This window comes from Cricetulus griseus, chromosome 9 (genome assembly GCF_003668045.3).
Source record: "Cricetulus griseus strain 17A/GY chromosome 9, alternate assembly CriGri-PICRH-1.0, whole genome shotgun sequence".
Taxonomy (NCBI): Eukaryota; Metazoa; Chordata; class Mammalia; order Rodentia; family Cricetidae; genus Cricetulus; species Cricetulus griseus.
The window spans coordinates 25,473,283-25,500,340 of NC_048602.1; the positions used below are offsets into that span (position 1 = coordinate 25,473,283).

The 27,058-nt window shown below is 48.7% G+C and overlaps 1 protein-coding gene across 1 annotated transcript; it reads left to right on the top strand.

The window, feature by feature from the left end:
• Nucleotides 1–1,348: 1,348 nt before the first annotated feature.
• On the top strand, nucleotides 1,349–26,594 carry LOC103163646 (zinc finger protein 8). Its single transcript, XM_035449187.1, has 8 exons — nucleotides 1,349–1,639; nucleotides 4,445–4,571; nucleotides 4,817–4,912; nucleotides 6,222–7,656; nucleotides 13,668–13,808; nucleotides 21,152–21,612; nucleotides 22,007–22,087; nucleotides 23,746–26,594. The coding sequence occupies exons 1-8, from the start codon at nucleotides 1,574–1,576 to the stop codon at nucleotides 24,780–24,782; spliced, it is 3,444 nt and encodes a 1,147-aa protein (XP_035305078.1). The 5' UTR covers nucleotides 1,349–1,573; the 3' UTR covers nucleotides 24,783–26,594.
• The last annotated feature ends 464 nt before the right edge of the window (nucleotides 26,595–27,058 follow it).

The following is a 27,058-nucleotide window of genomic DNA, read 5'->3' on the forward strand; positions in this document are numbered from 1 at the left end:
TGCGATAACCACTGGAGAATTGCACTGTATTCTAAGAGTGAGAATTCTAAAAGGCACACTGAGAGGTGACAGAAGCTGGAAGGAGCCCAAATTCACCAATTTTAATTTCTGTCATTTCCCACCATATCATCAGACTGGTGAGGACTAGCAAATACCCCCACCCTTTTTTTAGTTGGTGGGTTGCGGGTTTTGCTTGTTTTTGTTTTGTTTTGAGATATGATCTCTCTATGCAGCTCTAATAGCCTGGGACTTACTATGTAGACAAGGATCACCTCAAGCTCAGTGTTTTGCCTGCATCTTAAAGGTATGCAAAACCTCGCCTGGCTCTTTTCTTTTCTATTTGTGCCTAGGTAAGTTTGAGAAAAAAAAAAAAAAACTGTGATGTGTTTTCTTTCTTTAGTCCTCCATGTCCCAACTCCCCACCCCTCAGAGTGGAGCCTTCAACATGCTGTGTAGCCAAGCATGAAATCCTGGATCCTAGTGCCTCCATCTCTTAAACGCTGGGATTCCAGTGTACCTTTTGTAAATCCCTCAAGGCACAGGCCTCTCTCTTGAGGACCTCCAACTACCACTCACAGAACACTCTAACTGCCCTAACGGCTGGACCCAGCAGCCCCCGCATTGTAGAGTAAAAGCCCAAGCTCTGGACTTGAAATCCCACCAATCCAAAGCCTGGAAAGCTTCACCCTGAAAAATTCCACCCACCCAAATACACTCCCCTGAAGAGAAAGAAAAATCTCTATATAATTCTGTCTTCTTCTTAGTTCTGTGCTGTCTGTCGCCTGAGCAGAGGAGCCACCCTCCTGGGGGTTTTCCCTGCCAATAAATCTGTGTGAAAGGTGTTGTGTGGAATGACCTCTAGTATTGCTTGGCTCCCTACGGCCAGGATATCTTTCCATCGAGCTGTAACAACTGCACCTTTAAATGTTTGATATGCACCTTACCTGAAGAAACGAAATCTGTGAAGCGTCGTTTCCCCCTTTTTGGTCATTAGGCCTTCAAAGACTATTACATTAAGAAAGCTCTCGAATGCCCATGTAATTTTGTTTCGGGTAAATGTCAGTGTAACGGGAGGACACAGAGTCAAAGGAAGAAACCCCCGGGTCTCCTGTGCATGTCATTCCGGCAGCGGCTCAGATTGGCCAACTCTAACAGGAAGGCCTTGTTCCCGCGCGTCCCCTCACTGCTCAGACGCATGAGCTCCCTAAACTCAGCCATCAGGGTGGGAGGAAACTTCCAGGGCGTCCCGGGGCGAGCGATGCCCGCACCAGCCCCGCGGTAACGGGATGCAGCAGAGCTCCGCTGGTACCCAGACCTGCTTCTGAGTCAGCAGCTGTGGGTGGTGTCGGCTCCCCGAGAGCAGAGGCCGGCACATCCCCATTGGTCAACGTGGGGCTGGCGGTGGCTCCTATTGGTCCAGTGCCGCGTCTCAGCGCGTGGCCTTCTGGGAGTTGTAGTCTGGGCGTCCCTGGCGCCGCCGCCATTGTCCATCTGCTCGGGTGGTCCGCAGGACGGGGCAGCGCTCTAGATTAAGGGTCGCCTTGGACGTCTGTTGCTGAGCTGCTCGCCCGGGATGGACCCGCAGGACCAAGTGACAACAGTGGCGATGGCCTCGCGGCCGCAAGATACCCAACTCAAGGTAACAATAACAACGGAGGGGACTCCGGGCCCCGCTTCCCCCACAGACTGGTGCTTTTTCCAAGGAGGATGCAAATGCGGTGTCTCAACCGCCGAGCTCAGGACCGAGCCCAGCCCCGTCTGCAGTTTGCATGTTCCAACCTCCTGTCTCCCTGCTGGGGTGGGAGGAGGGGGTGGTCATTTCCCAGAGGACAGGAGGGACCCCGCTCAGGGGTCACCCCCACTCCGGCCGACACCTCCTCAAACATCCAGAGGACGTTTCTCGGGGATGACAGGTGAGTGGCCAGCGGGACAAGGCACCCGCATTGCGGGAACTGTCCTCAGGACCTGTCCTGAGTGCAGAGTCAACGGACTTTTGGCCATCAAAGTTCCAGCACTTTGTACGCAAACTGGCTGCTTATTCTGTTCTCCATAGTCTGTCTTGCAAAAGCTAAAAAAACAATTCATATGTAAGTTCCTGCGACTTCAGAATTACTATTGGTTTGCTTAGGGGGAGATTTGCAATATTTTACAGTTGGTGTGCAAAATGCTCTGATTGACAGTCTTAAGATCGCAGCTTATCTGATTTCTGTTATTTGCCTTTCCTGTGAAATGTGACCATTGTGTAGAACTGAGAACTGAGGGTTATCAACAGCTGTATTCATGAGCCGTGGTGAAGGTGAGGTCTGCAGCCCCAGGCAAGTCTCAGGTGACAGTCATTAGGCTGGCAGCTTGACAGAGAATAAACGATGTTAGAAGTGCCTTTAAGCTGTTACAGTGTAGTGGCCTGAAATAAATACTTCATGGTTTCTGACAGGTAGGAAGCCAAGAGTGACTTAGCTCATGGGTTTGCAATAGGCTCTTAAAAGTTAGTCAAGATGACAGCCTAACAATTATTACTTGAGACCAGATAGGGCCTAAAGACCTGCCTTCGAGATGATTGCTTCACATGGCTGCTGGCAGGAGGATTCTGTGTTTCTCCATGTTGGCCTCTCTGTGGAAGCACTTGGGTCTCACAGAGTATTGTGTGTGGTGTCCTGTAGAGTGGTGATCCAGGAGATGGCAAGGTAGAAACTGTGTTATGATCTCAGCTCAGACTTTACACTGTCATCTCCACAGTCTCCTGTCATTTATACAAGTTAACATTTCTGTATGCAAACCAGGATATCACTGAGGGGCCATTTTAGAAGCTAGCCTCCACAGGAGCAAGGACCACAAGTAGAGGTCTTTGAGGTCTAGTACAGTAGTTTCTTGTGACTGTTACAACAAGTCACTACAAACTTTGTGGCTAAAGACAATGTACATTCCAAGCCAATCATGGTGGCATTTGCTTATAGCCCCAGCACCACTTGAGAGGCTGAGGCAGGAAGATGATAAACTCGAGGCCATTCTTAAGCCTGTCTCAAAAGAAAAAGAGAAAAAAAAACAAAACCTCAATCTAGAGATGAGAAGTCAGAAATGGGCACCACAGAGCAGAGCCGCACTTTTACCAAGTTTCTAGGGGGAGGATATCTGTTGATTGACTTTTCCAACTATAAGAGCTATAGCCCTGGCCCTCCTTGCCTTATGGTCTTTGTCTAGCTTCAGAGCAAGGTAGCATTTAATGATGACATTGCCTTCTGATTTCTCCAGTCTCCTGCCAATCTCCTAAATGAATGATTGCATCTAGGACCCATGTGGGTAACATCTTTGGCTATGCAGTGTGTCTGAGGCAAACCTGGGATGCTTAAAATCCTGTCTCGGTCGGGGGGGGTGGTTGTTTTTTAAGTGTTAGGAGACCTGGGGAGATGGCTCACTGGTCAAAATGCTTGCTGCACAAGTGTGAGGACTATAGTTCAGATCCCCAGAAATCATATAAACGCTGGGTGGGCATGGTGGCCCACCTGCACTTCCAGTCCCAGAAGACTGGCAGGCTAGCCCCAAAGCAAGCTGCCTATGGAGACGACCAATATCAGTAAGCTCTGGATTTCACTGAGAGATCTGCTCAGTGAATCCGGGTAGAGCAATGGTTCTCAACATCAGCAACGGGCCTCCATGCATGCCCCTATTGGGCATACTCTCACTCATGTGTACCTACACACGTGCGTCACAAACGTGACAGCGGGAAGGAGAGGAAAGGTGTTGAGAAAAACTGGTACAGGCCAGAAAGGACCACTTGGACATGGGAGGGAATGGTAAGAGCTAAACTAAAAGTGTGTGTTTAAGAAAAAAAAAAAAAAAGTGCTGTGAAAGCCAGACAGTGGTGGCGCACGCCTTTAATGCCAGCATTCAGGAGGCAGAGGCAGGTGGATTTCTGGGAGTTTGGGGCCAGCCTGGGCTAAAGAGAGAAATATTGTCTCCAAAAACCAAAAATAAAATAAAAATATAATAGTGGGGTGGTGGTGGTGGGACCTGATGATCAGATAACAGATAATGCTGACATGGCCTGGCCATCAGTAAAGGGATGTGTGGAGGACAAAGAGCTGAGGCTCTCCTCTGACCTCCAACACACCTGCGCTCACAGCTACTACTACTCACTCACAAACACACTCAAAAAAACAAAAACCTCGTAACCATTTCTCTACGTCATAAACCTGATGTCAGTGGTCTGACCGGGTCTGGTCTGGTCAGCTGTGGCTGTCTTGGTTGATCCAGCCGAGAGCTCTCATGTGTTGTCATGGTAACCCATACCGACTTATAGTGACCCATATAGGCTTCCCGTGAGGCCTGAGGTACGTCACACAGAGGGTATATTTTCTCAGGGTCCCTGCCTCCCTGTTTTCTCCCGGCCTTCCTCTTCCACAGAGGTAGATGGCCCGACTAACTGAGAACGCATGTGATGTTCCAGGAGCCTGTGACTTTCCTAGATGTGGCTGTGGACTTTACTCAAGAGGAGTGGGGACAGCTGGACCCTACCCAGAGGACTCTGTATCGAGATGTCATGCTGGAGACCTTTGGGCACCTTCTCTGTGTGGGTAAGGCCCCCTTCTCAGGCTGAGTTCCAGTTCTGGGTCTCTGGTACGGGGCTCTAAGTTAACCTTGAGCCCTCATTTCCTGAAGGATACACTTGTTGGGAGGCCGCCCTTTCTGTCAGTGAGCCAAATCCTTGTGACTGGAAGGTGCTCGCCCACGTGTCCTGGTGGTCAAGAGCCTGAGCTGCAGGCTGGGCTTGTTTGTCCCAGTGCAGCCTCCGACCTCCTGGGTCTTTTCCTATTTCCAGGTCCTGATCTTCCCAAACCTGCAGTTATCTCCCAGCTGGAGCAAGGTGCTGAGCTCTGGGTGACAGAGAGGGGAGGCACCCGGGCCTGCCATCCAGGTAAGAACCCCACCAAGTGGGTGCTCCCACTGAGGAGATTCCAGGAGGGAGGCCACTGGAGATGAGCTTCTGGGAAGAATGATATTTCATCCCTTTCCTAGGAGGGTTCACGGGACTTGGTACCATCCTACCCACAGCTCTGACTGATTGTAGCCCAAAGATACAGAGCGAAACCTGTGAGGGAAGGGAAAAGGGTTCAGGGGGCCAAAATCTAAAGCAGTGATTCTCAACCTTCCCAACGCTGTGATCCTTTAACCCCTTCATGCAGTGTTGAACCCCAGCCATAAAATTATTTACACTGCTACCTCATAGCTGTAATTTGCTACTGTTACAGACCACAGTGTAAATATCTGATATTTCCAGTGGTCTTAAGCGACCCCTGTGAAAGGGTCATTCGACCCCCCAGCCACTGGTAGGAACCAGGCCTGAGCTTCCAGCTCTTTAGTCTGTGAAGTCAGACAGAATTCACTCGGTTATCTGATAATACATGAGGACTGTTATCTCCAGAGAGGATGACAGGTTTTCTCCCGGGGGCACCCTCTGCCTCATACATGCCACGATTCTGGTGCTTGAAACAAGCCACAACAGTAGAGCAGTGAACTTTTCTTACCAATTAGGGTAGTGGGAACCTAATGTTCGCTAATACTCCCAAGGGCCAGCCTGTGAGCAAATGTCTCCAGGACTATCAGCTTGGCCAGTTGTCATGGATTTCCGGAAGGTGCCCAGTGGAGGATTCCCCATAGCCTCACCCTCCTATGCTCACAAAAGCTCTTCTTCCTCTCCATCAGTGAGAGGCTTGCCTCGCTTGCATTTCTGCTCCCTCTTCCTCTCTAGGCCAGTTCTTTCCTCATCGGCCTTCCCAGCATCCTCTTCATGGCTTTCATCTCCGTGTTCTGCTCAGTTTTTGGATGTTAGATTCTGTAAACCTGTTCCTCATACCCTTCTGCTAGTGTGTTATCAGAAAGGATTCTATTTAGGTATTAAAAACTTAGCCTGGCCTGGTGATGCACACCTTTCATCCTAGCACTCAGGAGGCAGAAACCAGTGGATCTCTGTGAGTTCAAGGCCAGCCTGGTCTATAGACCGAGTTCCAGGACAGCCAAGGCTGTACAGAGAAACCCTGTCTTAGAAAAACCAAAAAGAGCCAGGTGTTGGTGGTGCGCGCCTTTAATCCCAGCACTGGGGAGGCAGAGGTAGGCGGATCTCTGTGAGTTCGAGGCCAGCCTGGTCTACATAGCTAGTTCCAGGACAGGAACCTGCCCCTCTCCTTGTTTTTCCCTACTCGGAGCTCTTTGATTTTTTCTTTCAGCTTGGATTCTTGGACCTGAAGACCACACATCATTCAAGGAGCAGGACCATCCTGAGAAGGAACTATCCCCCATTACAGAAAGGGATGGGTTTGAAAGAGCTATTTCTTGTCATTCCATGACAGGGATAGATCAGAAAAGTGATTACCAGAGGCTGGCACTCAAGAAGGACCAGAGTAACTTAGGGCAGTTGGAAGGCCCCAAAGAAATACCAACTCAAAGTGAAAGCTATGCAAGTCTTGGACTTGGGGAGACCTGTGTTCTTAGTGTAAGCACAGATCTATTACCAGATATTTCTAGAAGAGAACATGGCTTTACTCCTGGCTCCCAAGTTAAAAACTCAGAACATAACCCAAGCTTAGTTAGTCAACCTACAGACTCCCCAGCAACACAGCCCTTTGATGACAGTGGCTGTCAAAAAACCTGTGATGAGACTATGCCCATTACAGAACTCACAAAAAGTCAGGTGCAAGATAAACCCTATAAATGCACTGATTGCGGGAAGTCATTTAACCACAATGCACACCTCACAGTGCACAAGAGAATTCATACAGGAGAGAGACCTTATATGTGCAAAGAATGTGGGAAAGCTTTCAGCCAAAACTCCTCCCTTGTTCAACATGAGCGAATCCACACCGGAGACAAGCCCTATAAGTGTGATGAATGCGGCAAATCTTTTTGCCACAGTACACACCTTACCGTCCACAGGAGAATTCACACTGGAGAGAAACCGTATGCGTGTCAGGACTGTGGGAGAGCCTTCAATCAGAATTCATCCCTCGGGCGACACAAGAGGACACACACCGGGGAGAAGCCATACACCTGTAGCGTGTGTGGGAAATCCTTCTCTAGGACCACTTGCCTCTTCTTGCATCTGCGGACGCACACTGAGGAGAGGCCGTATGAGTGTAATCACTGTGGAAAGGGCTTCAGGCACAGCTCCTCCCTGGCCCAGCATCAGCGGAAGCATGCAGGTGAGAAACCCTATGAGTGCCGACAGAGGCTGATCTTTGAGCAGACATCAGCTTTAACAAAGCATGAGTGGACAGAACCCCTCAACTGTGACCCACCTTTGAGTCAAGAAGAAAGGACTCAGCGGAGCGACAGGCCCTTTAAATGCAATCAGTGTGGGAAATGTTTCACTCAGAGTTCTCACCTCATCCGACATCAGATAACTCACAACAGAGAGGAAGAACCACATGGACGAAGCCGAAGGCGACAACGGCCCTGTGGTCGGGGCTCAAAGCTCGTTCAGAATCCACACTTAAATTCAAGAGATATCCCCATGGCCCAGGCAAAGGCAGGACAAGCAAGCAGGGCACTGGCCTTGTTTGACCTTCATGAAATTATGCAGGAGAAAACCCCTGTGCATGTTATTGGGGTAGAAGAACCTTCAATGGGCAATTCTATGTTATTTGACATCAGAGAATCTACATAGGAAGGAAACTTAAGATAACTCTGGAGTTACTGGGTACAAACGTTAAGTCCACAAAGAGAAGATGGCATAATGTCAGTGGTGACCTCTGACTTCATGAGGAAGTGGTGCCTCCCAAACCCTTGAGGTTTGTGGTTCTCAAATGTATCAAGCTCGGGTTCCTGTTTAACAGACTTTTTCTTTGTTTTCCTGAGACAGTCTCATGTGGCCCAGGCTGGCCTCGAACTCACCTTGTATCTAAGAATGACCTTGACTTTCTGGTCCTTCTGCCTTTACCTCCCTAATTCTAGGATCATGAACATTGTGCCCCTATATCCAGCAACAGTAGACAGAATAAGATGTTTTCTCCATTAACCTAAAATGAGTTGACCGATAATAAAACCTCTGCACTGGCATAATGCAAAAATAACATCTGACCCCTTTTTGTAAACAATGGCTAATTTATAATCGAATGGTATATACTGAGTCAGTGTGGCATCTTGCCATGTCTTTATGTGTGCTTATTTTCACTAGGTCAATGACCTGTAACTTTCAGACTGCTGCAAGGCACACGGATGTCTACAAAAATGCCACAAGGGACATTACTGTGTCCCAGGTGATTTTGCCGAGTTGTGATGAACTCTTATGAAAGTTTTTAAACAATCCAAAATACTGTGGCATATGTGGGGAACTCTGCCTAAATTCAAAATATACACAAAGCAATGGCGTGTTTCTTTTTATTTAACTTTTTTAAAAGATTTTATTGATTATGTATACAACAGTCTGCTTCCATGTATATCTGCACACCAGAAGAGGGCGCCAGATCTCATAGCGGATGGTTGGGAGCCACAATGTGGTTGTTGGGAATTGAACTCAGGACCTCTGGAAAAGCAGTCAGTGCTCTTAACCTCTGAGCCATCTCTCTAGCCCATCTACAACATTCTTTAAAGGAGTCACAGTTCCTGTGAAAACCACTTGAAATATCTAGGGTTGCTGTTAGTCAGAGGTACCCATTTGCGATAATTCATCCACAGAGGACATTTGGTAATGGTGTCACTGCAACTTGAAGGATGCTACTGCCATCCCGGTGGAGGCCAAGGTTCTGTTGAACATACCTAAGTGCCCAGGGCGACTCCTCCAAGAATCTTCTAGCCCCAAATATAGTACTGAGATGGAGAAGCCCTGATACAAACTCAACACAGAGGGTTGGAGGTGTAGCTCATTAGTAGAACACCTCTAACATGTAGAAGGCCCTCAGTTCTCTGCCCAGTACACAAATAATAGCCAACCTTTTCTAAACTGGAAACTGACTGAACAAAGCTATATTAACAACCATGTGAGTTTGTTCTTAACAAATAGAGCCATGAGGGGTTGGAGAGATGGCTCAGAGGTTACGAGCATTGACTGCTCTTCCAGAGGTCCTGAGTTCAATTCCCAGCAACCACATGGTGGCTCACAACCATCCGTTATGAGATCTGATGCCCTCTTCTGGCAGGTATCCAATGATACATTTTCATTGGATATCCCACCCGCCTGTCCCTCCCTGTATTGTTTTCACACCCATCCCAGAAAATGTTTCCTTTATCTCTGAATATATTCCTAAAAGGCTAAGACTAAGTGTATATAGCCATAACCATATTGATACACAGGGACAAAACCATTTGCATAGTCACACTAAGCCATCCTATCTGGGGTTTTGCCCTGTTGATGTTTTGGTAGTGCTTCTGGGCCAGAATCTGGATGAAAGCAGTGTCCAGAGGTTCTTGACTATACTCTTCTTAACGGGAGCAAAAAATATTAAGAAAAATTATTCTTTTACATCTCAAGGAAAAATATAACAAATACCATCAAATAACCAATATTAAGATGTTCCTGGTTGCTTCATAAAGTTTGTATATGCTTTATTCTATCCATAATCTATACAGTGTGTTTGGTGGGGTTTTTTTTGTTTTGTTTGTTTGTTTGGTTGGTTGGTTGGTTGGTTTTGGGTTTGGTTTGGTTTGGTTTTGGTTTTTCGAGACAGGGTTTCTCTGTGACTTTGGATCCTATCTTGGAACTAGCTCTTGTAGACCAGGCTGGTCTTGAACTCACAGAGATCCACCTGCCTCTGCCTCCTGAGTGCTGGAATTAAAGGTGTGAGCCACCATTACTCGGCTGGTTTCTTTCTTAAGTCTTCAAGTTGTGCTGTTTCTCTGTCTTTTGTTGGTTACTTGAATAACTTAAATTTTGTGCCCGTCCATTCCATCCTCCTTGCTTTGATACGGTGAACTGACTTCTGGTTTGGTATCAAGCTACTGAGCTGTGCTAAATCAGGGAGGGGGCATAAGGTCATGTGACTACCTTTGTTCTCAAATCCCTCTCCCTACCCCAACTTTGTGTGAAGTCTCTACAAGAGGACTATGGCAAACCTTCTCAGCTGTTAATGCCAGGAAAAGCTAGAGTTTTTATACAAAGCACGCTATTCATTTTAACATTCACAGAAAAGCTCACCCTTACCTAACTACTTTCCTCCACATGTTCTCTTAAGAAAAAAGAAGAGGAGCCAGGCGGTGGTGGCGCACGCCCTTAATTCCAGCACTCGGGAGGCAGAGGCAGGTGGATCTCTGTGAGTTACAGGCCAGGCTCCAAAGCCACAGAGGAACCCACCCTGTCTGGGAAAAAAATTTTTTTTTTTTCAAAACAAATCCACCATGGTTTATGGCAAAACAGAGATCATAGCCTTAGTGGAGAGTTCCCTTACTAATGAGGGAGAAATCTACATGACATCTTAAGGAAAACAAGCAAGATGTAAAACTTTATAGTATTTTTCATGTGTAGAGAGGAAGCATTTGCTTATTTATATTCAGGCACAGAGTCGCTGAGAGGGCGAAAATTAAGTAGATGTACCTTCTGCCCTTGGGAAGGGATTGGGGGAAGCTGGGATGAGAAATAATTTTAACACTATCTTTTTATATTTTTTAGAATTTTGTAATATGTAAAAGTATTATCAATTTAAAAAATAAATCTAACAGAAACCTCAATTCTTTTTTTATTAAAGTATTTAAAATTTGTTTCATTCTTTATTGTCTGCCTCATCCTGCCAAAATTTTTATAGGAATAGGAACCCCAGTGTGTCTTTTGTCATCGTTCTTCTGTGTACACTGGAATGTGTGTTCATAAAACAGCTTCATCTCCTTTACACTAAAGGTGAAAAGGCTAGGAAGCACACACAGACTTCCTAGTTCCCAGTCGTTCCTTTCCATTTATTAGTCAACCCACCACGAGTTTACCAGAACCCCATATTACGGCCAACAGCCAAGTACTTCAGATAGATCATGAGTGGCAGTAATCTTCCCGCCTCTGCCTCGGAAGTTCTAACATTACAGGTGGGCATCGTCACTCAGCTTGAGGGTAGCCGCTTTACAAGTGCATATACGTTGAGGTGTGCCACCTGCCTTTAATCCCAGCACCCCAGAGGCAGAGTTCCAGGCTAGCCAGGGCTACATAGACTTTGTCTTAATAAATGAATAAATAAATAAATAAATAAATAAATAAATAAATAAAATGTAATAGTAGGCATTCTTAGCCAGGTAGGCATCATAGAACCCAATTTGGAATAAATCTATATTCCTTGCCATACATTCTAGGCTCACCCACTTTCATGCTTACTGACATCTGCTAGCCATTCTTTGATGAGCTATAAACTCACTTTTCAGAGTTTGCCTGTCTCCCATCCAAAACATAGGTAGAATTTGAAGGACTCTAGCAGACCCAAGCATGGCAAACATGGCGCCATCAGGTTTTGCCCTTTACCCTTCTCTCCCTTGCTAAACCATTAGGTTACATTCCTAAAGCTAGCCACCAAGTTGTTTGAACACCAAAGCCCAACAAAACATCAACGTTCAGCAATCAAATTAATCATTTTGACTAACCTAATTAAAATACCCAAGCATGGGGCTGGAGAGATGGCTCAGAGGTTAAGAGCACTGACTACTCTTCCAGAGGTCCTGAGTTCAATTCCCAGCAACCACATGTTGGTTCACAATCACCCGTTATGAGATCTGGTGCCCTCTTCTGGTGTGCAGATAGACATGGAAGCAGAATGTTGTATACATAAAATCTTTTTTTTTAAAGATTTTATTTATTTATTATGTATACAACATTCTGCTTCCATGTATATCTGCACACCAGAAGAGGGCGCCAGATCTCATAACAGATGGTTGTGAGCCACCATGTGGTTGCTGGGAATTGAACTCAGGACCTCTGGAAGAGCATTCAGTGCTCTTAACCGCTGAGCCATCTCTCCAGCCCCCCATAAAATCTTTTAAAAAATTAAAAAATACCCAAGCAGAACTTACCAATATGTCCTAGCTCATTCGAACACAGGCCTCCCTCTTTTCCCTCCTAAAATTAACACATGCAAAGCTATTTGCTGCTGTTTCAGCCCGATTCAGAATCAGCCACCTCGTCGCTGCCTTGCTTAATAATAGAGCCCTTTGCATTTGGTTTGTGCTTGAAACATGGTGTTTAGGTGTGGTCTTTGCCCAAACAAGGGTCCAGAGGGTAACACCCTGCAGTACACAGGTCCCTTCAGTACACCCGCCTACATTATACACATCGCATAGATTATTAGAAAATACTACATGTTCCCCTTCACCTTGGACTGAGCTTCATGGTGTGGTGTCCAGCCCACAATGTTTATTAAATGCCTAATCAGGCAGACATCCGTGTTATTACTCCCCTTGCTAGATAGGAAACAGATCCTAAGTTGAGTAGTGAGGATCCCAGCAGAGGACAAAGTTGGTTTGATCCTTTATCTGATAGGATATCTGAAAGACGGGTGGGCTCAGGGCAGGTCCGTGCCCTAGGAGTCCGCTCAATGCCTTTGCCTCCACTGGAAGTGTCAAAAGGATTCTTTACCTCTTGAGCGTTTCCGTGGGGAACTGAATTTTTGGACTGCTGCAGTAGGCAACCTGTGACTGCTGTTTATGGAATTCGGTGGAGCATGGAGCCGGGGGCCGTCACACAGATTGTTACACAGCGCACTGTTTGCTTTGTACGGAGCTCAAAGACTCATCAACAGTTTCACAAACCACAACCGGGTGCCTCGCCTGGAGCTGGGAGCTGTCCGAGGTGCTGACACACCCTAGCCCTGAGCTTTCCGTCTGGCACCGTTAGTATTAGCTGGCTAAGAGTCGCTAAATTCAAATTAAAAAAAAAAAAGAAGACAAAGGGAACAAGCTTGTTCCCTAACTAGAACTAATAAATAAATTAAAAAAATAAAATAAAAAAGGAAAAAAAAAGACAAAGGCTGCGGAGGGTTATAGCTTGGGGCTTGAGGTTGTGCTTAATGTGAGTAAATCTATGGATGCACCAGCACCCCCCCCCCAAAAAAAGGAAACTATGGTTGACAAGACTGAGTTTGGCCGGGCATTGGTGTCGCACGCCTTTAATCCCAGCACTCCGGAGACAGAGGCAGGTGGATCTCTGTGAGTTCGAGGCCAGCCTGGTCTCCAGAGCGAGTGCCAGGACAGCCTCCAAAGCTACACAGAGAAACCCTGTCTCGAAAAACAAACAAACAACAACAACAACAAAAAAAAAAAGACAAGACTGAGCTTGATCCCAGAATCTGTATGGTAAAAAGGGGAGAACCGACGTCCACAAGCTGTCTCCTAACCTGCTCGCTTGCATCGTGGCGCACGCACGCACGCACTCACCAAATAAAGTGATTATTTTAGGTTATGTATATGGATGCTTGGCCTGCTTGTGTGTCTGTGCAGCGCCTGTGTGCCCGGTGCCTGCAAAAGCCAAAAGAGGGCACCAAAGCTCCTGCAACCGCGTCTGTGCGTCATCCGAGGGTGGCCCTGGCGCATTCACCTGCACCGTGCATGCTCCCGCTTCCCGAGCATCCCACAGCCTCGACCCCCAGCCGTCCCTGTCCCCACAAACGCCGTTTGTGGGTCGGATCCCCCGGAACGCCTCCCAACACGCACGCAGGCTTAAAAGTTCCCTGCCCGAGCCAGGGACCTGACGCTGTGCTTTCTGGGGCTTGTAGTCCGGGAGACGCACCCCCGTGGCCGGAGCGCGCCTGCGCTAGGCATGTCGGGAATGGTAGTCCCCGGGCAGGAAGGCGCCCTGCGTGCTCGTCATCAGGGCGCCTCCGGAACTGTCTGCGCTGGGAGTTGATGGAGACCGGGTGAGAGGGCCGGAGAGCCGGCTACGAGGGCTGAGAGCTGCCCACGCCCACGCCCAAGCTGACCGTGAGGAAGGACGGACGGACGGAGTGTGGGACGGACTGACCCAAAGTCCAAGACGGGCAGCCTGAAAGCGGCCCGGTGCATCACGTAGAAAGGAAGTAAGTTTTTGTTTTTGTAACAATTTCTTTTTTTTTTAAGATTTTATTTATTATGCATGCAACATTCTGCTTCCATGTCTATCTGCACACCAGAAGAGGGCACCAGGTCTCATTACAGATGGTTGTGAGCCACCGTGTGGTTGCTGGGAATTGAACTCAGGACCTCTGGAAGAGCAGCCGGTGCTCTTAACCTCTGAGCCATCTCCCTAGTCCACCACTGGTGAACTCTTATCTTACTGGATGGATGGATAGATAGATAGATAGATAGATAGATAGATAGATGTGTGTGTGGGTAGTCTGTATGTGCATCAGACATGTGACTTGCAAGCGCTTTCTTTCCTTGTGTGGGGTGTCTTTACATCTTTTTTTCTAAAGATTTTTATTTTTATTTATTTATATAACATTCTGCTTCCATGTCTATCTGCACACCAGAAGAGGGCGCCAGATCTCATAACGGATGGTTGTGAGCCACCGTGTGGTTGCTGGGAATTGAACTCAGGACCTCTGGAAGAGCAGCCGGTGCTCTTAACCTCTGAGCCATCTCCCTAGTCCACCACTGGTGAACTCTTATCTTACTGGATGGATGGATAGATAGATAGATAGATAGATAGATAGATAGATAGATGTGTGTGTGGGTAGTCTGTATGTGCATCAGACATGTGACTTGCAAGCGCTTTCTTTCCTTGTGTGGGGTGTCTTTACATCTTTTTTTCTAAAGATTTTTATTTTTATTTATTTATATAACATTCTGCTTCCATGTCTATCTGCACACCAGAAGAGGGCGCCAGATCTCATAACGGATGGTTGTGAGCCACCGTGTGGTTGCTGGGAATTGAACTCAGGACCTCTGGAAGAGCAGCCCGTGCTCTTAACCTCTGCAGCCCAGGAAGTAGTTCTTCGGTGGGCTGTGTACGTGGGTTGTGAGGCGGAGCCCGTGGGGTGTGTGACTGAAGTGTGAGCCGGAGCCTCAGTGTCTGAGATGCTGACTAGAATAAAATGCTCACCCTGCCTCCCAAGCACTGGGTGTATGTGCACCCCCACGCCAAATCCTTGACCCGTTTTTATTCTGCCATAAAATGTGTATTAGTCGAGCCAGCCCTGGTGGCGCCTGCTCTTTTCGAGGCCATCCTGATCTACGTAGAATGTTCCAGGCCAGCCAGGACTTCATGGTCAGATCCTGTGTCCTGGTTGGGGTTGTTGTTGTTGTTTCTGTTTTTCCAACTTGACGAAAGCTACAGTTTATCCGGGAAGAGTAACTTCAGTTGAGAAAATGCCCCCCGAAGAGATGTCTTGTAGGAAAGTCTATATATAGGCTGTTTTCTCGGCTAATGATTGGTGTGGGAGGGATCGGCCCATTGGCCACCCCTGAGTTGGGGGTGATCCTGGGTTATATAAGAAAGCAGACTGAGCCAGCCATAGGAAGCAAGCGGCCCACCATGGCATCTTCTTCAGTTTTTGCCACCAGGTTCCTGGCTTGAGTTAATACCCTGACTTCCCCTCAGTGATGGACTGTGATTTGTGAGGTAAAATAAACCCTTTCCTCCTCCAACTTGCTTTTGGTCAATGTTTCATCAGAGCAATAGAAGGTGCAAGCTAAGACAGCCCTGCCTCAAGTGTGTGTGTGTGTGTGTGTGTGTGTGTGTGTGTGTGTGTGTGTGTAAAAATTGTTTAGCTGATTTGACCTTTTTTTATTTTTTTGGTTTTTTGAGACAGGGTTTCTCTGTGTAGCTTTGGAGCCTATCCTGGCACTCGCTCTGGAGACCAGGCTGGCCTCGAACTCACAGAGATCCGCCTGCCTCTGCCTCCCGAGTGCTGGGACTAAAGGCATGCGTGAGCCACCAACGCCTGGCCTGATTTTACCTTTGACTAATTTTTTTTTTTTAAATATTTGCCCTGGCCTATTAGTTTGGACCTGGGAGTAGTTTACTGCTATTCAGGGACAATATGGAAACTTCTGGAATATAGTTGAGTATTATGACAACTAAGGACTTGCTGATATGCTTGAATAGGAGCAGAGTGACAGAGTCCTCCAGTCTGAGTACTGTAATGAGTCTTTTTTCTGTCACACCAGCCAGCTCCCAAATAATGACATAGAGACTTCTTATTAATTTTGAAAACTCAACCTTAGCTTAGGCTTGTTTCTAACTACCTCCGGTAATTTAGCCCCTTTTCTATTCATCACGTGGCTCGTGGCTTTTACCTCTCCTGCATGTCCTGCTTTCTCAGTGTCTGGCTGGTGACGCTCCCTTTTTTCTTCCCAGAGCTCGCTCTCTCTCTCTCTCTCTCTCTCTCTCTCTCTCTCTCTCTCTCTCTCTCACTGGAAGCCCCACCTATACCTCCTGCCTAGCTATTGGCCATGTAGCTTTTTATTAAGCCAATCACACTGACATATCTTTGCACGGTGTAATCAGATATCTCACAACAGAGTACCAAGCCTCTGAAGGAAGTGTTGTCCCCTTCCAGATGTTAGTAGCTTCCCCTTCTAGAAACAGTGACTGGTTCTGAAGTGAACTAATACTGAGTCAGATGGCAGGAGGATTGTGAGTTGTGTTATGTAAGGAGAGCTAGACTCGAAATGTAACATTGATCCAAAAGGCATGACCATTTTAAGGATCCTAGGACATACTCTGTGTGTGTGTGTGTGTGTGTGTGTGTGTGTGTGTGTGTGTGTGTGTGTGTGTGTGTGCATGGCCCATGTGTAGAGGTCAGGGGACAATTTATAGGAGTCAGTTCTCTCCTTTCACCATGTAGGTCTTAAGGGATTGAATTTAGATTGGCAGACTTGGTAGCAAGCACCTTTGCCTGCTGAGCCATCTTACCAACTGATAACATACTCTTTGTAAAAGGCATCTTAACTGACTTTCTCGTCAGCCCTAAGCAGCATCTATTATGCACTGTTCTCCTGCGGTTTGGAAAGGTTGAAAGGCATTACCCCATAAAGGAAAGACAGAAGGACATCAGGAGCCTGAGGTCCAAGCCCAGCTCTCCACTTACTGACAAAAATGACCCTGGGAGCTAACTCAGTTTCCCCAAGTTTTAAAATGGAAACAGTAATCCTGACTCATAGAGTATAGTGTGGCAACAGAAACAAAAGGCTGGTGTGGCCTAGCACGTAATCGGTTTCCAGTGACTGACCTTATTTTCTCCTGACTGTTCCACATGATAGCCACACCTACTAGTTACTTTATCAACCTGCCTGTCTCCTTCTAGTAAAAGCGCTGAGCCCAGGCCCCAGGTCTTCCTCGTCTTGGCATCCTTAGCCGAGCTGGATACCTAGAAGGAACTCGATGAAAATGTCTTAAGCAAGACTGGCATTTGCACATGTGTAAGCAGTAAGGTAAACCCAAACCCCTGCCTTGATTGCATTTGCTCATTGGTTTGAGATGGGTTTGGTACCTTACTTTTCTATTGTTATGATAAAACACCATGTCCCCAGGAGAAAGCATTTTTATGGAGTCCACGGTTGTCATGGTGGGAGGCATGTCAACAGGAATGCATGGTGCTGAAACAGTAGTTGAGAACTTACTTTTTTTTTTAATACTTTATTTTTAACTTTATTTTATGTGCATTGGTGTAAGGATGCCAGATCCCCAGGAACTGGAGTTACAGACAGGTGTGAGCTGCCATGTGGTTGCTGGGAATAGAACCCGGGTCCTCTTGAAGAGCAGCTACTGTTCTTAACCACTGAGCCATCTCTCCAGCTCTGAGAACTTACATTTGATCCACAATCAAGAGGCAGAGACAATCCGGGTGTTGGTGGCAGAGGCAGGCGGGTCTCTCTGAGTTCGAGGCCTGCCTGGTCTACAAAGAAACAAAGAGAAACCGTGTCTTGAAAAATAAAATAATAAAATAAAATAAAAGAGGCAGAGACAACAAACAGGGAATTGTGTGAGCTTTTGAAACCTCAAAGCCCACCCCCTCTGACACACCTCCTCCAACAAAACCTCATCTCCTAATCCTTCCCAAGCAGTTCTACCAAGTAGGGACCAGGCATTCAAATATTTGAGCCTACAGGGTTCACTGTCATTCAAGCCACCTCATTTGAGAATTGTTGCCTGTCTATCTACTATCTCTCTGTCTGTTTTGAGGCTGGCTCTCACTGTGAACCCTGGCTGGCCTAAAATTCACTAGGTAAATCAGGCTGGCCTCAAACTCAGAGCTCTGCCTGCCTCTCCCTCCTAAGTGCTAGGATTAAAGACTGTGCCACCATGCCCACCTTACCTGTTTTTAATTATTTTGTGTGTCTGTGTGAGCATGAGCATGTGCGTGCCATGGGATGTGCCTGTGCCCAGAGGCCAGAACACAGCGTCTGAAAGTTGGCCGGCCCTCGCCCTGCCTCTCCTTGTTTCTGCTGCACTGCGTACTGCAGACTAGCTGGCCCACAAGCTCCCTGGTGATTCTCTGGTCTCCGCCTCCTTTGCTGCCATAGAAGTGCTGGGATTACAGACGTGTTCTACTGCGTCCAGCTCTCTGCAGGATCTGGGGATTGAACTCAGGGCAGCAGGCTTGCTGGGTGAATACCTTTACCTGCTGAGTTGACTCTTTGCCCCCTCTCCTTTTGGGAGGGGGGGGCAAGCAGTGCCTTGCTAGGTAGCTCAGCCAGCCTTCAGAGCTGCAGTCTTCCTGCTCATCCTCCCAAGTGCTGGATTTACAGGGCATCGACCCCCACGCCTGGACTGAAGAGCGCCTGACTTTTAAAGTGATGGCAGGTGGATAAAAAAAACAAGCAATCATACAATTGTGCTATCCACCAAGTGGTGACTAGTAAGAAGAAATAAAGCGAAGTACAGGGCAGAACCTCTGCGGAGTTATCTTTTGTAGAGGCCTGACATACAGAAGGGACAGAATGCCAAAAAAAAAATCAGCATAAAAACCCACCATTTATTTGTTTATTTACTTACTTACTTCTGGGAAAGCGTCTTGCTCTGTAGCCCAGGATAGCCTCTCAGTCTTCCTGCCTTGGCCTTCTGAGTGGTGAGATTATAGGTATGTGTCACCACACCTGGCTAAAACTTTTTTTCTAAGGGGCTGGAGAGATGGCTGTGCTCTTCCTGAGTTCAATCCCAGCAACCACATGGTGGCTCACAACCATCTGTAATGGTGCCCTCTTCTAACAGGCAGGCAGAACAATGTATACATAATAAATAAAATAATAAATCTTTTTTTAAAAAGGAGAGATCCTGCCTCAATTTAAAAAAATGTAGATAGAACCTATCAAAATTGTGATATACAACAAGAGCCTTTTAGAGGGAAATGTATTGTTTTAAACACATGCACTTGATTTTTTAAGACTTTTTTTTTTTTTTTCCAAGACAGGGTTTCTCTGTGTAGCCCTGGTGTCCTAGAACCTGCTCTGTAGACCAAGCTGGCCTTGAACTCACAAATATCTACTGCCTCTGCCTCCCGAATGCTGGGGTTAAAGGCATGCACCTGTACCACCCAGATGACCTTAGACTTTTATATTTATTAATTTATGTGCTTTCATGCTACAACAAACCACTTTCAATAGTCAGTTTTCTCCTTCTGCCACATAGGTCCTAGGTATCAAATATATGTCATCAGGTCTGTTGGCGTGCCCCCTTACCTGATAGCCATCTCGAAAACCCGCATGCACACATTTGGAAAGAATCGAGGTGGGCAGGCCTGGTAGGACATGCACTGAGGATGAAGCAGGAGAATGGTAAACTAGAGGCCAGTCTGGAAACTGGCAGAAAAAGTGAATAATTCGCCATGTGGTTACCAGGTCAAAAGACAGGAAGACAGGAAATGTGTAAGAGACAGGAGACATGTCTCTGTGGCTAGCCATGGGTTTGCTTGCATTTGCAATCTCCTGCTAATCCTTCCCTAGCTGGGAGACTTGGAGCAGATCCTTTCCATCTGTCTGTCTTCCCCTAAATAGGAATACAGCTTATGTTCCTTGAGTCTGGTGTGTGTGAGCCACTGTGTGGGTGCTAGGAATGGAACCCAAATCCTGTGGAAGAGTATCCAGCACTGGTTACTTCTGAGCCATCTCTCCAACCCCTAAGCAGATTTTTTTTTTTAAGATTTTTATTTATTTATTATGTATACAACATTCTGCTTCCATGTCTATCTGCACACCAGCAGAGGGCGCCAGATCTCATAACGGATGGTTGTGAGCCACCATGTGGGTGCAGGGAATTGAACTCAGGACCTCTGGAAGAACAGTCAGTGCTCTTAACCTTTGAGCCATCTCTCCAGCCTGCAGATTTTTTTTTTTTTTTTTTTTTAATATGTGGTACTCAAGTGGAGGTCAAATGGCAACATGCAAGAGTCAGTTCTCTCCTTCCGCTAATGTGGTTCCTGTGCCTTTACCTGGGGAGCCATCCCATTGCCTTCCCCCTCTTTCTTAACCTTATTGAATTTGTTATTTGATCATTTCATACATGTATTCTCATTACTATAACCCCCCATGTCCCTCCCACCCCTGTGGTCCCCTTCTTAGAGGTCTTCTCGAATTCGTGACTGTTTTGTTTTTGAGATCTACTGAATTTAACCAGGATCATCTGTGACCGTGGGTTTGAAACTCTCTGGTTAGTGGGTTCCTCCCTGGAGCTTAGTGGGTTCCTCCCTGTTGTATGTTTTGTTTTGTTTTGTGTTTGTTTGGTTTGGTATATATGTTCTATCTGCGTCTGTCCCTGTAGGCTAGAAGAGGGCATCAGATCCCATTACAGATGGTTGTGAGCCACCGTGTGGTTGCTGGGACTTGAACTCAGGACCTCTGGGAGGGCAGCCAGTGCTCTTCACCGCTGAGCCATTGACCAGGAAGCATTTTGTGGGTCTCTCCTGCTCAGGTGCAAACCTGGTCACTGTCTCCCTGTTGGGGGAATCAAACCCTGGTCTTCCACGTGACAGGTGGGGATACAAGCCATTTCTCCAGCCCCTGTTGTATATTTTGTGTGTGGAACCACTGAGCATCATCCTCAGCTCTGAGCAGGCCCTGCCACGGTCATTACACTCATCTTCTTCTATGTGAGAAAGAGTGGCACGGTGGCAACCACCTTCTCCAGATAATCTATCTCCCATTTAAAAAGAAGCGAGTTAGTCAGCCATGTAGTACGTGCACTGAGCAAGATGAGGCAGGGGAATGGCGACTTGGAGGCCAGTCTGGCTACCTCAAACCTGCACCTCCCTCCCTCTTTTCAGATGGCGGAGCTCTAACATTTCTGCAGACCCAATTCGGAGGCTCCAACCATCCCGTGTCTCCCTGAGTGCATCCACCCAATGGCCATCCCCAAGTGCCCTCTGAGCCCAGTAGCCTGGGAACAGGACAGCTTCCTTCAAGTGAAAGTGAAAGAGGAGGCCGAAGCCGGCCTCTCCCAGAGCCACGGAGCTAGCCCTAGCCCTACCGCCCATCCTGAGGCCGCACGCCTGCGCTTCCGGCACTTCCGCTATGAGGCGGCCTCCAGCCCCCATCAGGCGCTCGCACAGCTTCGAGAGCTGTGTTGCCAGTGGCTGAGGCCGGAGTCGTCCTCCAAAGAACAGATGCTGGAGTTGCTGGTGCTGGAGCAGTTCCTGGGTGCCCTGCCCCCCGAGATCCAGACCTGGGTGGGGGCTCAGTGCCCAAAGAGCGGAAAGGAGGCTGCCGTTCTGGTGGAGGATCTGACTCAGCTGCTGGACAAGAGAGGTGAGCAGGAGCCGCAGGCTGGTGGGTCACAGAGCGCTCTGGCACAGCCTGGCTCGAATGGAGGAGGGCAAGCTCAGAATCGCGCGCTCAGGTGCTCGTTCTCACGTTTGTACCTTAGCCATGGTTACACGTGGCCACCTCCAAAGCAATTAAGGGTAAGGGCTTAGATACGGCAGTATCCAGAAGATACATACGCCCAGGGAAAGCTTGACACCCGGCCCACTTGCTCTCACCCACTCCCAAATTCTCTGTCTCCATTACATCTGGGTTTTTCTACATCAGTCTTATTTTATTTTTTTTAAAGATGAGGTCTCTTGTACCAAAGCTAACCTCAAATCTACCGCATAGCTGAGGGTGACCTTGAGCTCCTGATGCTCCTGCCTCCACCTCCCAGGTGCTGGGATTACAGGCCTGTGCCGCCACAGCCAGCTTGAGGTGGTACTAGGGATCAAACCCAGGGCTTTCGTGCATGTAGGTAAGCACTCGGCCAGCTGAGCTACACCCCTGGCTTATAAGCATCTCCCCAGGGAGAACAAAGGTAAGCCCATCAGTCCCTGACTTGTTTATTACCCAAGTGGACAGGGGGAAAACAGCTAGCAGGGTCTACTGTGAGCCTCACTGAGCTGGTCAGATCTTGTGTTTGCCTTTGGACAGTCAAATCCCAGGAACCAATAGTGAGCCTGGGGCACTTCCCCAAAGGAAGTGTAGGCTGCTGATGAAATGACTGGATGCCTTGAGGGGGGGGCGGGGATAAGTATCCCTGTGTATCCTCTTGTGGCCTTCCCTGTGCCAGCCCACAAGATCTGGAGGGTGGTTGGATGGCCCTGAACTGGAATGGGTACTTGTCATTCAAGGAGACACACAGATGTAGTCCCTGCTCAGAGAAGTCTGGGAGGATGCAAGGACCCAAGCATGGTACAGTCTAGTCCAGGAGCTTCCAGAGCAAGTCCCAATCTGGCCGCAAGCTAACTGATCAAGCACAAGTCCCTCAGAATCTCTACTACTCCTATGATTTTATTGACTTATCCATTCATGGAGACAAGGTCTTACTAGGTAGCTCTTAGCTTGGAACTACTATATAGCACTGTGGCTAGGAACAAGCTGTATTATAGACTAGCTGGGCTTGAACTCAGAGATTCTCCTGGCTCTGACTCCCAAGTGCTGGGACTAAAAGTGTGCTTGACCACACATAATCCTGTGATCTTAAGAGTACCTGGAACTCAGCACCTCCTCTGCTGGGCCTTAGTCTCCTCATCTACAGCAAAACAACTAAGTACCTCCTTCTGGAAACAAAATGAGGCCATGAGAGTTACACGCTGCACTCGGAGTCTAGCATATAACAAAACCTTTATAAGCCCTGGCAGGCAAGCAGTATGACAAACTGAGGTCCAGATGATGGCAGTGTTAAAGCTTCAGGATTGACAACTTGGCAGTTCAAAGTCTGGGGTTAGAGCCCTATTTGTGAGTCTACTCAGCCCCAGTGTAGAGTAGAACAACAGCTTTTGCATCCTTCTCTGACTCACCCCTGGGATTCATCTGTTAATGTTGCCAGATGAAGTATCCTCAGATACCCTTTGCACGTCTGAAGGGCTGGTCAGTGTGGGTGTGCCTCCCCCTCCTATTTACTCAGACAGAGCTGGGAGTTTCGGAAGTAAATCGCCCACTAACCATAGCAGCAGATGTCTACCTAGAGGTCTGCTGTGAGAGATGGCAGTCACAGGCATCTGGATTGATTCTCATTTAGCCACTATTCCCAAAGGCAGCTGCTGACTTTAAAGGACAGAGCCTGAACTCTCAGAGCTTGGCCCTGCCCAAGATTGCCAGGAGGAGATGCACAGGCCCAGCTTGGCATTTTAGCCAGACCCATTTAGCCTTGGCAAAATGGGTGCCTTGATTGGGTGAGGAAAAATCAGAACCATGATGCTATTTAGAGTAGTATAAGAGCACAGCCCTGAATCCTTTTTCTTACCCAAGACACCAGAGGGGAAACTTCCCTTTGGAAATGGGGCCATATGACAAGGCCGGTCCACATCTCCCCTTTCAGAGTGGGCGAGCAGGGTCTCAAGCAGATGGAGAGGCTGGTGTGTGGTGACCTGTGGTGGGGAAGTAACGATGTGCTTTGAATGATTCCAGGATGGGAGCCAGGAGTGGGCCATGAAGAGGCAAGTTGCAAGCAGAGCAATTCAGATGAGTTACAACCACCGGACATGGCCACCGAAACACTCATAGGAGGTGTTTCCCCCAGATCCACCATTGCCCACACTTGTAAACCCGAGAGCAGCTGTGAGAGCCAGGCAGAGCTCCTGGGAGCACTCTGGATGAAGTCTGCGGCCCAAGAGATGGATTTCAGAAAAGACCTGGGGCCTCACATGGATGCCTCAGGGAATAGTTCCAACTTGTGGTCCAGCTTCCCTTCCCAAGACAGGGCCTCTTCCGTGGAGAGATTTGGCCCGCTGTGTGATTATGGGACAGTGCCCCCAGATACGTCCTCGGGAAAGAAGTACGGTGACTGTTTGAGAACATTCCAGAATACGCCGGCCCTGGAAGCCCACCAGCAGAGCCACTCTCAGAAGATGCCCTACGCCTGTATCGAGTGTGGGAAGGCCTTCAGCAGGAGCACCCACCTCGCCCAGCACCAGGTTGTCCACACAGGCGCAAAGCCCCATGCGTGTAAAGAATGTGGGAAAGCCTTCCGACGAGTCACCCACCTGACCCAGCACCAGAGGGTCCACACTGGGGAGAAGCCCTATAAGTGTGAGGAGTGTGGGAAAACCTTCAGCCGCAGCACCCACCTCACCCAGCACCAGCGGGTCCACACCGGGGAGCGGCCTTACGAGTGTGACATGTGCGGCAAGGCCTTCAGCCAGAGCACCCACCTGACCCAGCACCAGCGCATCCACACCGGGGAGAAGCCCTACCGGTGTGAAGTGTGCGGGAGAGCCTTCAGTGACTGCTCGGCGCTGGTCCGCCACCTGAGGATCCACTCTGGAGAGAAGCCCTACCGGTGTAAGGACTGCCCCAAGGCCTTCGCCCAGAGCTCCTCCCTCACTGAGCACCAGCGGACCCACACGGGAGAGAAGCCTTACAAGTGCAGCGACTGTGGCAAAGCCTTCAGCCGCAGCTCAGCCCTCATGGTGCACCTCAAGATCCACATCACTGTGCTTCCGTGACTGGAAGCACCACGGCCCAGCCTCCCTCAGAGGCTCGACACCTAAGAAACCCGGAACTCCACAGGAACCAGGAACCCCACTGGTTGGTAACTGTGGCACCCAGGGTCTCAGGGCAGACTGGGGCCATCCGGGGAGCTCCTCTACATTTGAGATCCCAGTGAAGTCCCCTCGTGAACAGAGATTCAGACCAGTTGGGGGAAGCTTCTAGAAGCTTCCTACTGCCCTCTCTGTCCCACTCAGGCTGGTCCCAGAGAAGAGACACCTGAGCTAAGGCTCTGCATTGGTTCTTGGAACCAGAGAAAGTAAAGCTGGGTATCTGTCTGGGCTCAGGTGACCCAAGATCCCCTAGGTAGGAAGACCCAAGCTTCATGCTCTCACGTGGCTACCGTTGACACCAGTTCCGGTACTGTTGGACTTGGAAAGGATGCCTGCCAGGCCCACTCTGTGCCTTCCTACCTGCTTCCCCGCCACACTAATGTATGGCCATCTCCAAGACAGACTTGTGAGGCCACCTGTCCTGTGAAGCCCTCTCCATGCCACCATCCTCCTCAGGTTTGCCCTGCTTTCGTCCACAGTGGTACTTGACACTTGCCCAGTATCGTCTTCTCCTCCCACCCCCCACCCCACCCCCCACCCCCACCCCCCACTCCAGCCCTGTGGATTCACCTCAGGCTCATCTCTAACCCAGCCCCTCCTGCCTCATCACCTTCTGTGAGCTCCCATTGCCTCCCACTGCATTTTAATCGGGGCTCTCCTTCCTCGCCCCTTCCTGCCTTCATTCCGTCCCCACCCACTGGCTTCCTTGCTGCAGCTGTTTTTGCTACCCGCATGGTATCGTGTCATTCCGTGGCAGGAAGTCATCTGGTGAGTCACCTTTTCAGCAAACGCTGTTGAGTGAGGTACCAGTATGCCCGGATACACGTCACCTTGGCCCAAGCAATTGCTCTGGTTACCCTCGAATGTGTATATGAATGTTTGTCTTTGTTGCGCAGTGGTGTCAAAGTGGTTTCAAAGTTCTGGTCTGCAAACTACACCCCTTGCCTTTTGTCTGTGTTTGCTCCAGACCTGGCCTCCTCGTGTATCGTCCCCTCCCGTGGCCTCACTTTCTCCCACCTGTGTGCCTTTCTAGCTGTCCCTGGAACCCTGACGCCCTCTGTCCTCTGTGGTATCTCAGATGTCCTCGAGAGCTTCCCCAGCCGTTGGCACCTGACAGTCTCTGGCTGCTGTGGTCCCCCATGCCAGTGGCCTTGCACTTCCTACAGAACGCACAGGCCAGTGCTGTGAGCACTATGCTAGATGCACAAACCCTCTCCGGTGTCCCCAGGATGAGTGGGACCAGTACCTCCCTTGGGTAGTTAACTGTCCTCCACCCATGTCTTCTTCATAAAGATATTTATGGAAGAGCCCCTGTACCCACATAAGCCTGGCTGCAGTTGTCAAAACAAAGCATGGCTATACTGAGTCTTCCTTGCCTTGGGTCCTCAAGCCCGGGATGCCATAGACTTAGGGGAATGCCAGCACTCTGCCGGTGTTTAAAATCATAACCCGTTTACTCCGCCTACCTACCTTCCATTCCCTCAGAAAGCCGATCCCCTGGCTCTCGTGCCTGTGACTAACCTGGGTGATTTCACAAAGTCCTCAGTCATGGATCTACGTGAGCTACTGTATCTAGATCCATTAGCGTAAAACATTCTGTTTTCCTGAGCCTCCCGTGTCTGGTGTGGCCCCAGCTGATTGATGTCCCCTACAAGAACACAGACCACCAGGAGAGCCACAAACTGGAGAATTTCAATAAAAGCACTGAAATGACTACCACGGGGTGGAGACTGCATTCAGGTTGGGCTTGCTCCCGCATCCCCATTTGCTTGTGTTGCCAGCCGAGGGAGTCCTCCAGGCAAAAGACACTGCAGGCCCTTACACAGGGCTGCTCACTCCACGGAGGGGTTAGGTGGATGGTCTTCAGGTAGGACTGAGAACCTGTCCCCCAGTTTGCAGGGTTGTGGGTCCCTGTGTATGGGGTATAGAGCTGTGCCCCTAGGTGGAAGCAATGCGTGGGTACAGAATTCACACACACAGGCCATCTCTTCACAAGGTGGTCTGTGATACTTAAATAAATAAATAAACAGTTCAGGCGACACAGGCTGGCACCCACCCACTGGGCTCTGATCTCCAGAACACAGAGCTGTCTTTAGACCCCAAGCTCTCTCAGACCCTGGGACGAGAGCCGTAACGGGGCGGGCTGCTGTGGAGGGTTGAGAAATCCCAATACCTAAGGT

Excerpts from the sequence above, each read along its gene's own strand:
- LOC103163646 (XM_035449187.1), top strand. The coding sequence starts at position 1,574 with ATGGACCCGCAGGACCAAGTGACAACAGTGGCGATGGCCTCGCGGCCG. Across the intron at positions 4,572-4,816 it reads TGGGCACCTTCTCTGTGTGG|GTCCTGATCTTCCCAAACCT; the intron begins GTAAGGCCCCCT and ends TCCTATTTCCAG. Across the intron at positions 22,088-23,745 it reads CAGGGCTTTCGTGCATGTAG|GATGGGAGCCAGGAGTGGGC; the intron begins GTAAGCACTCGG and ends GAATGATTCCAG.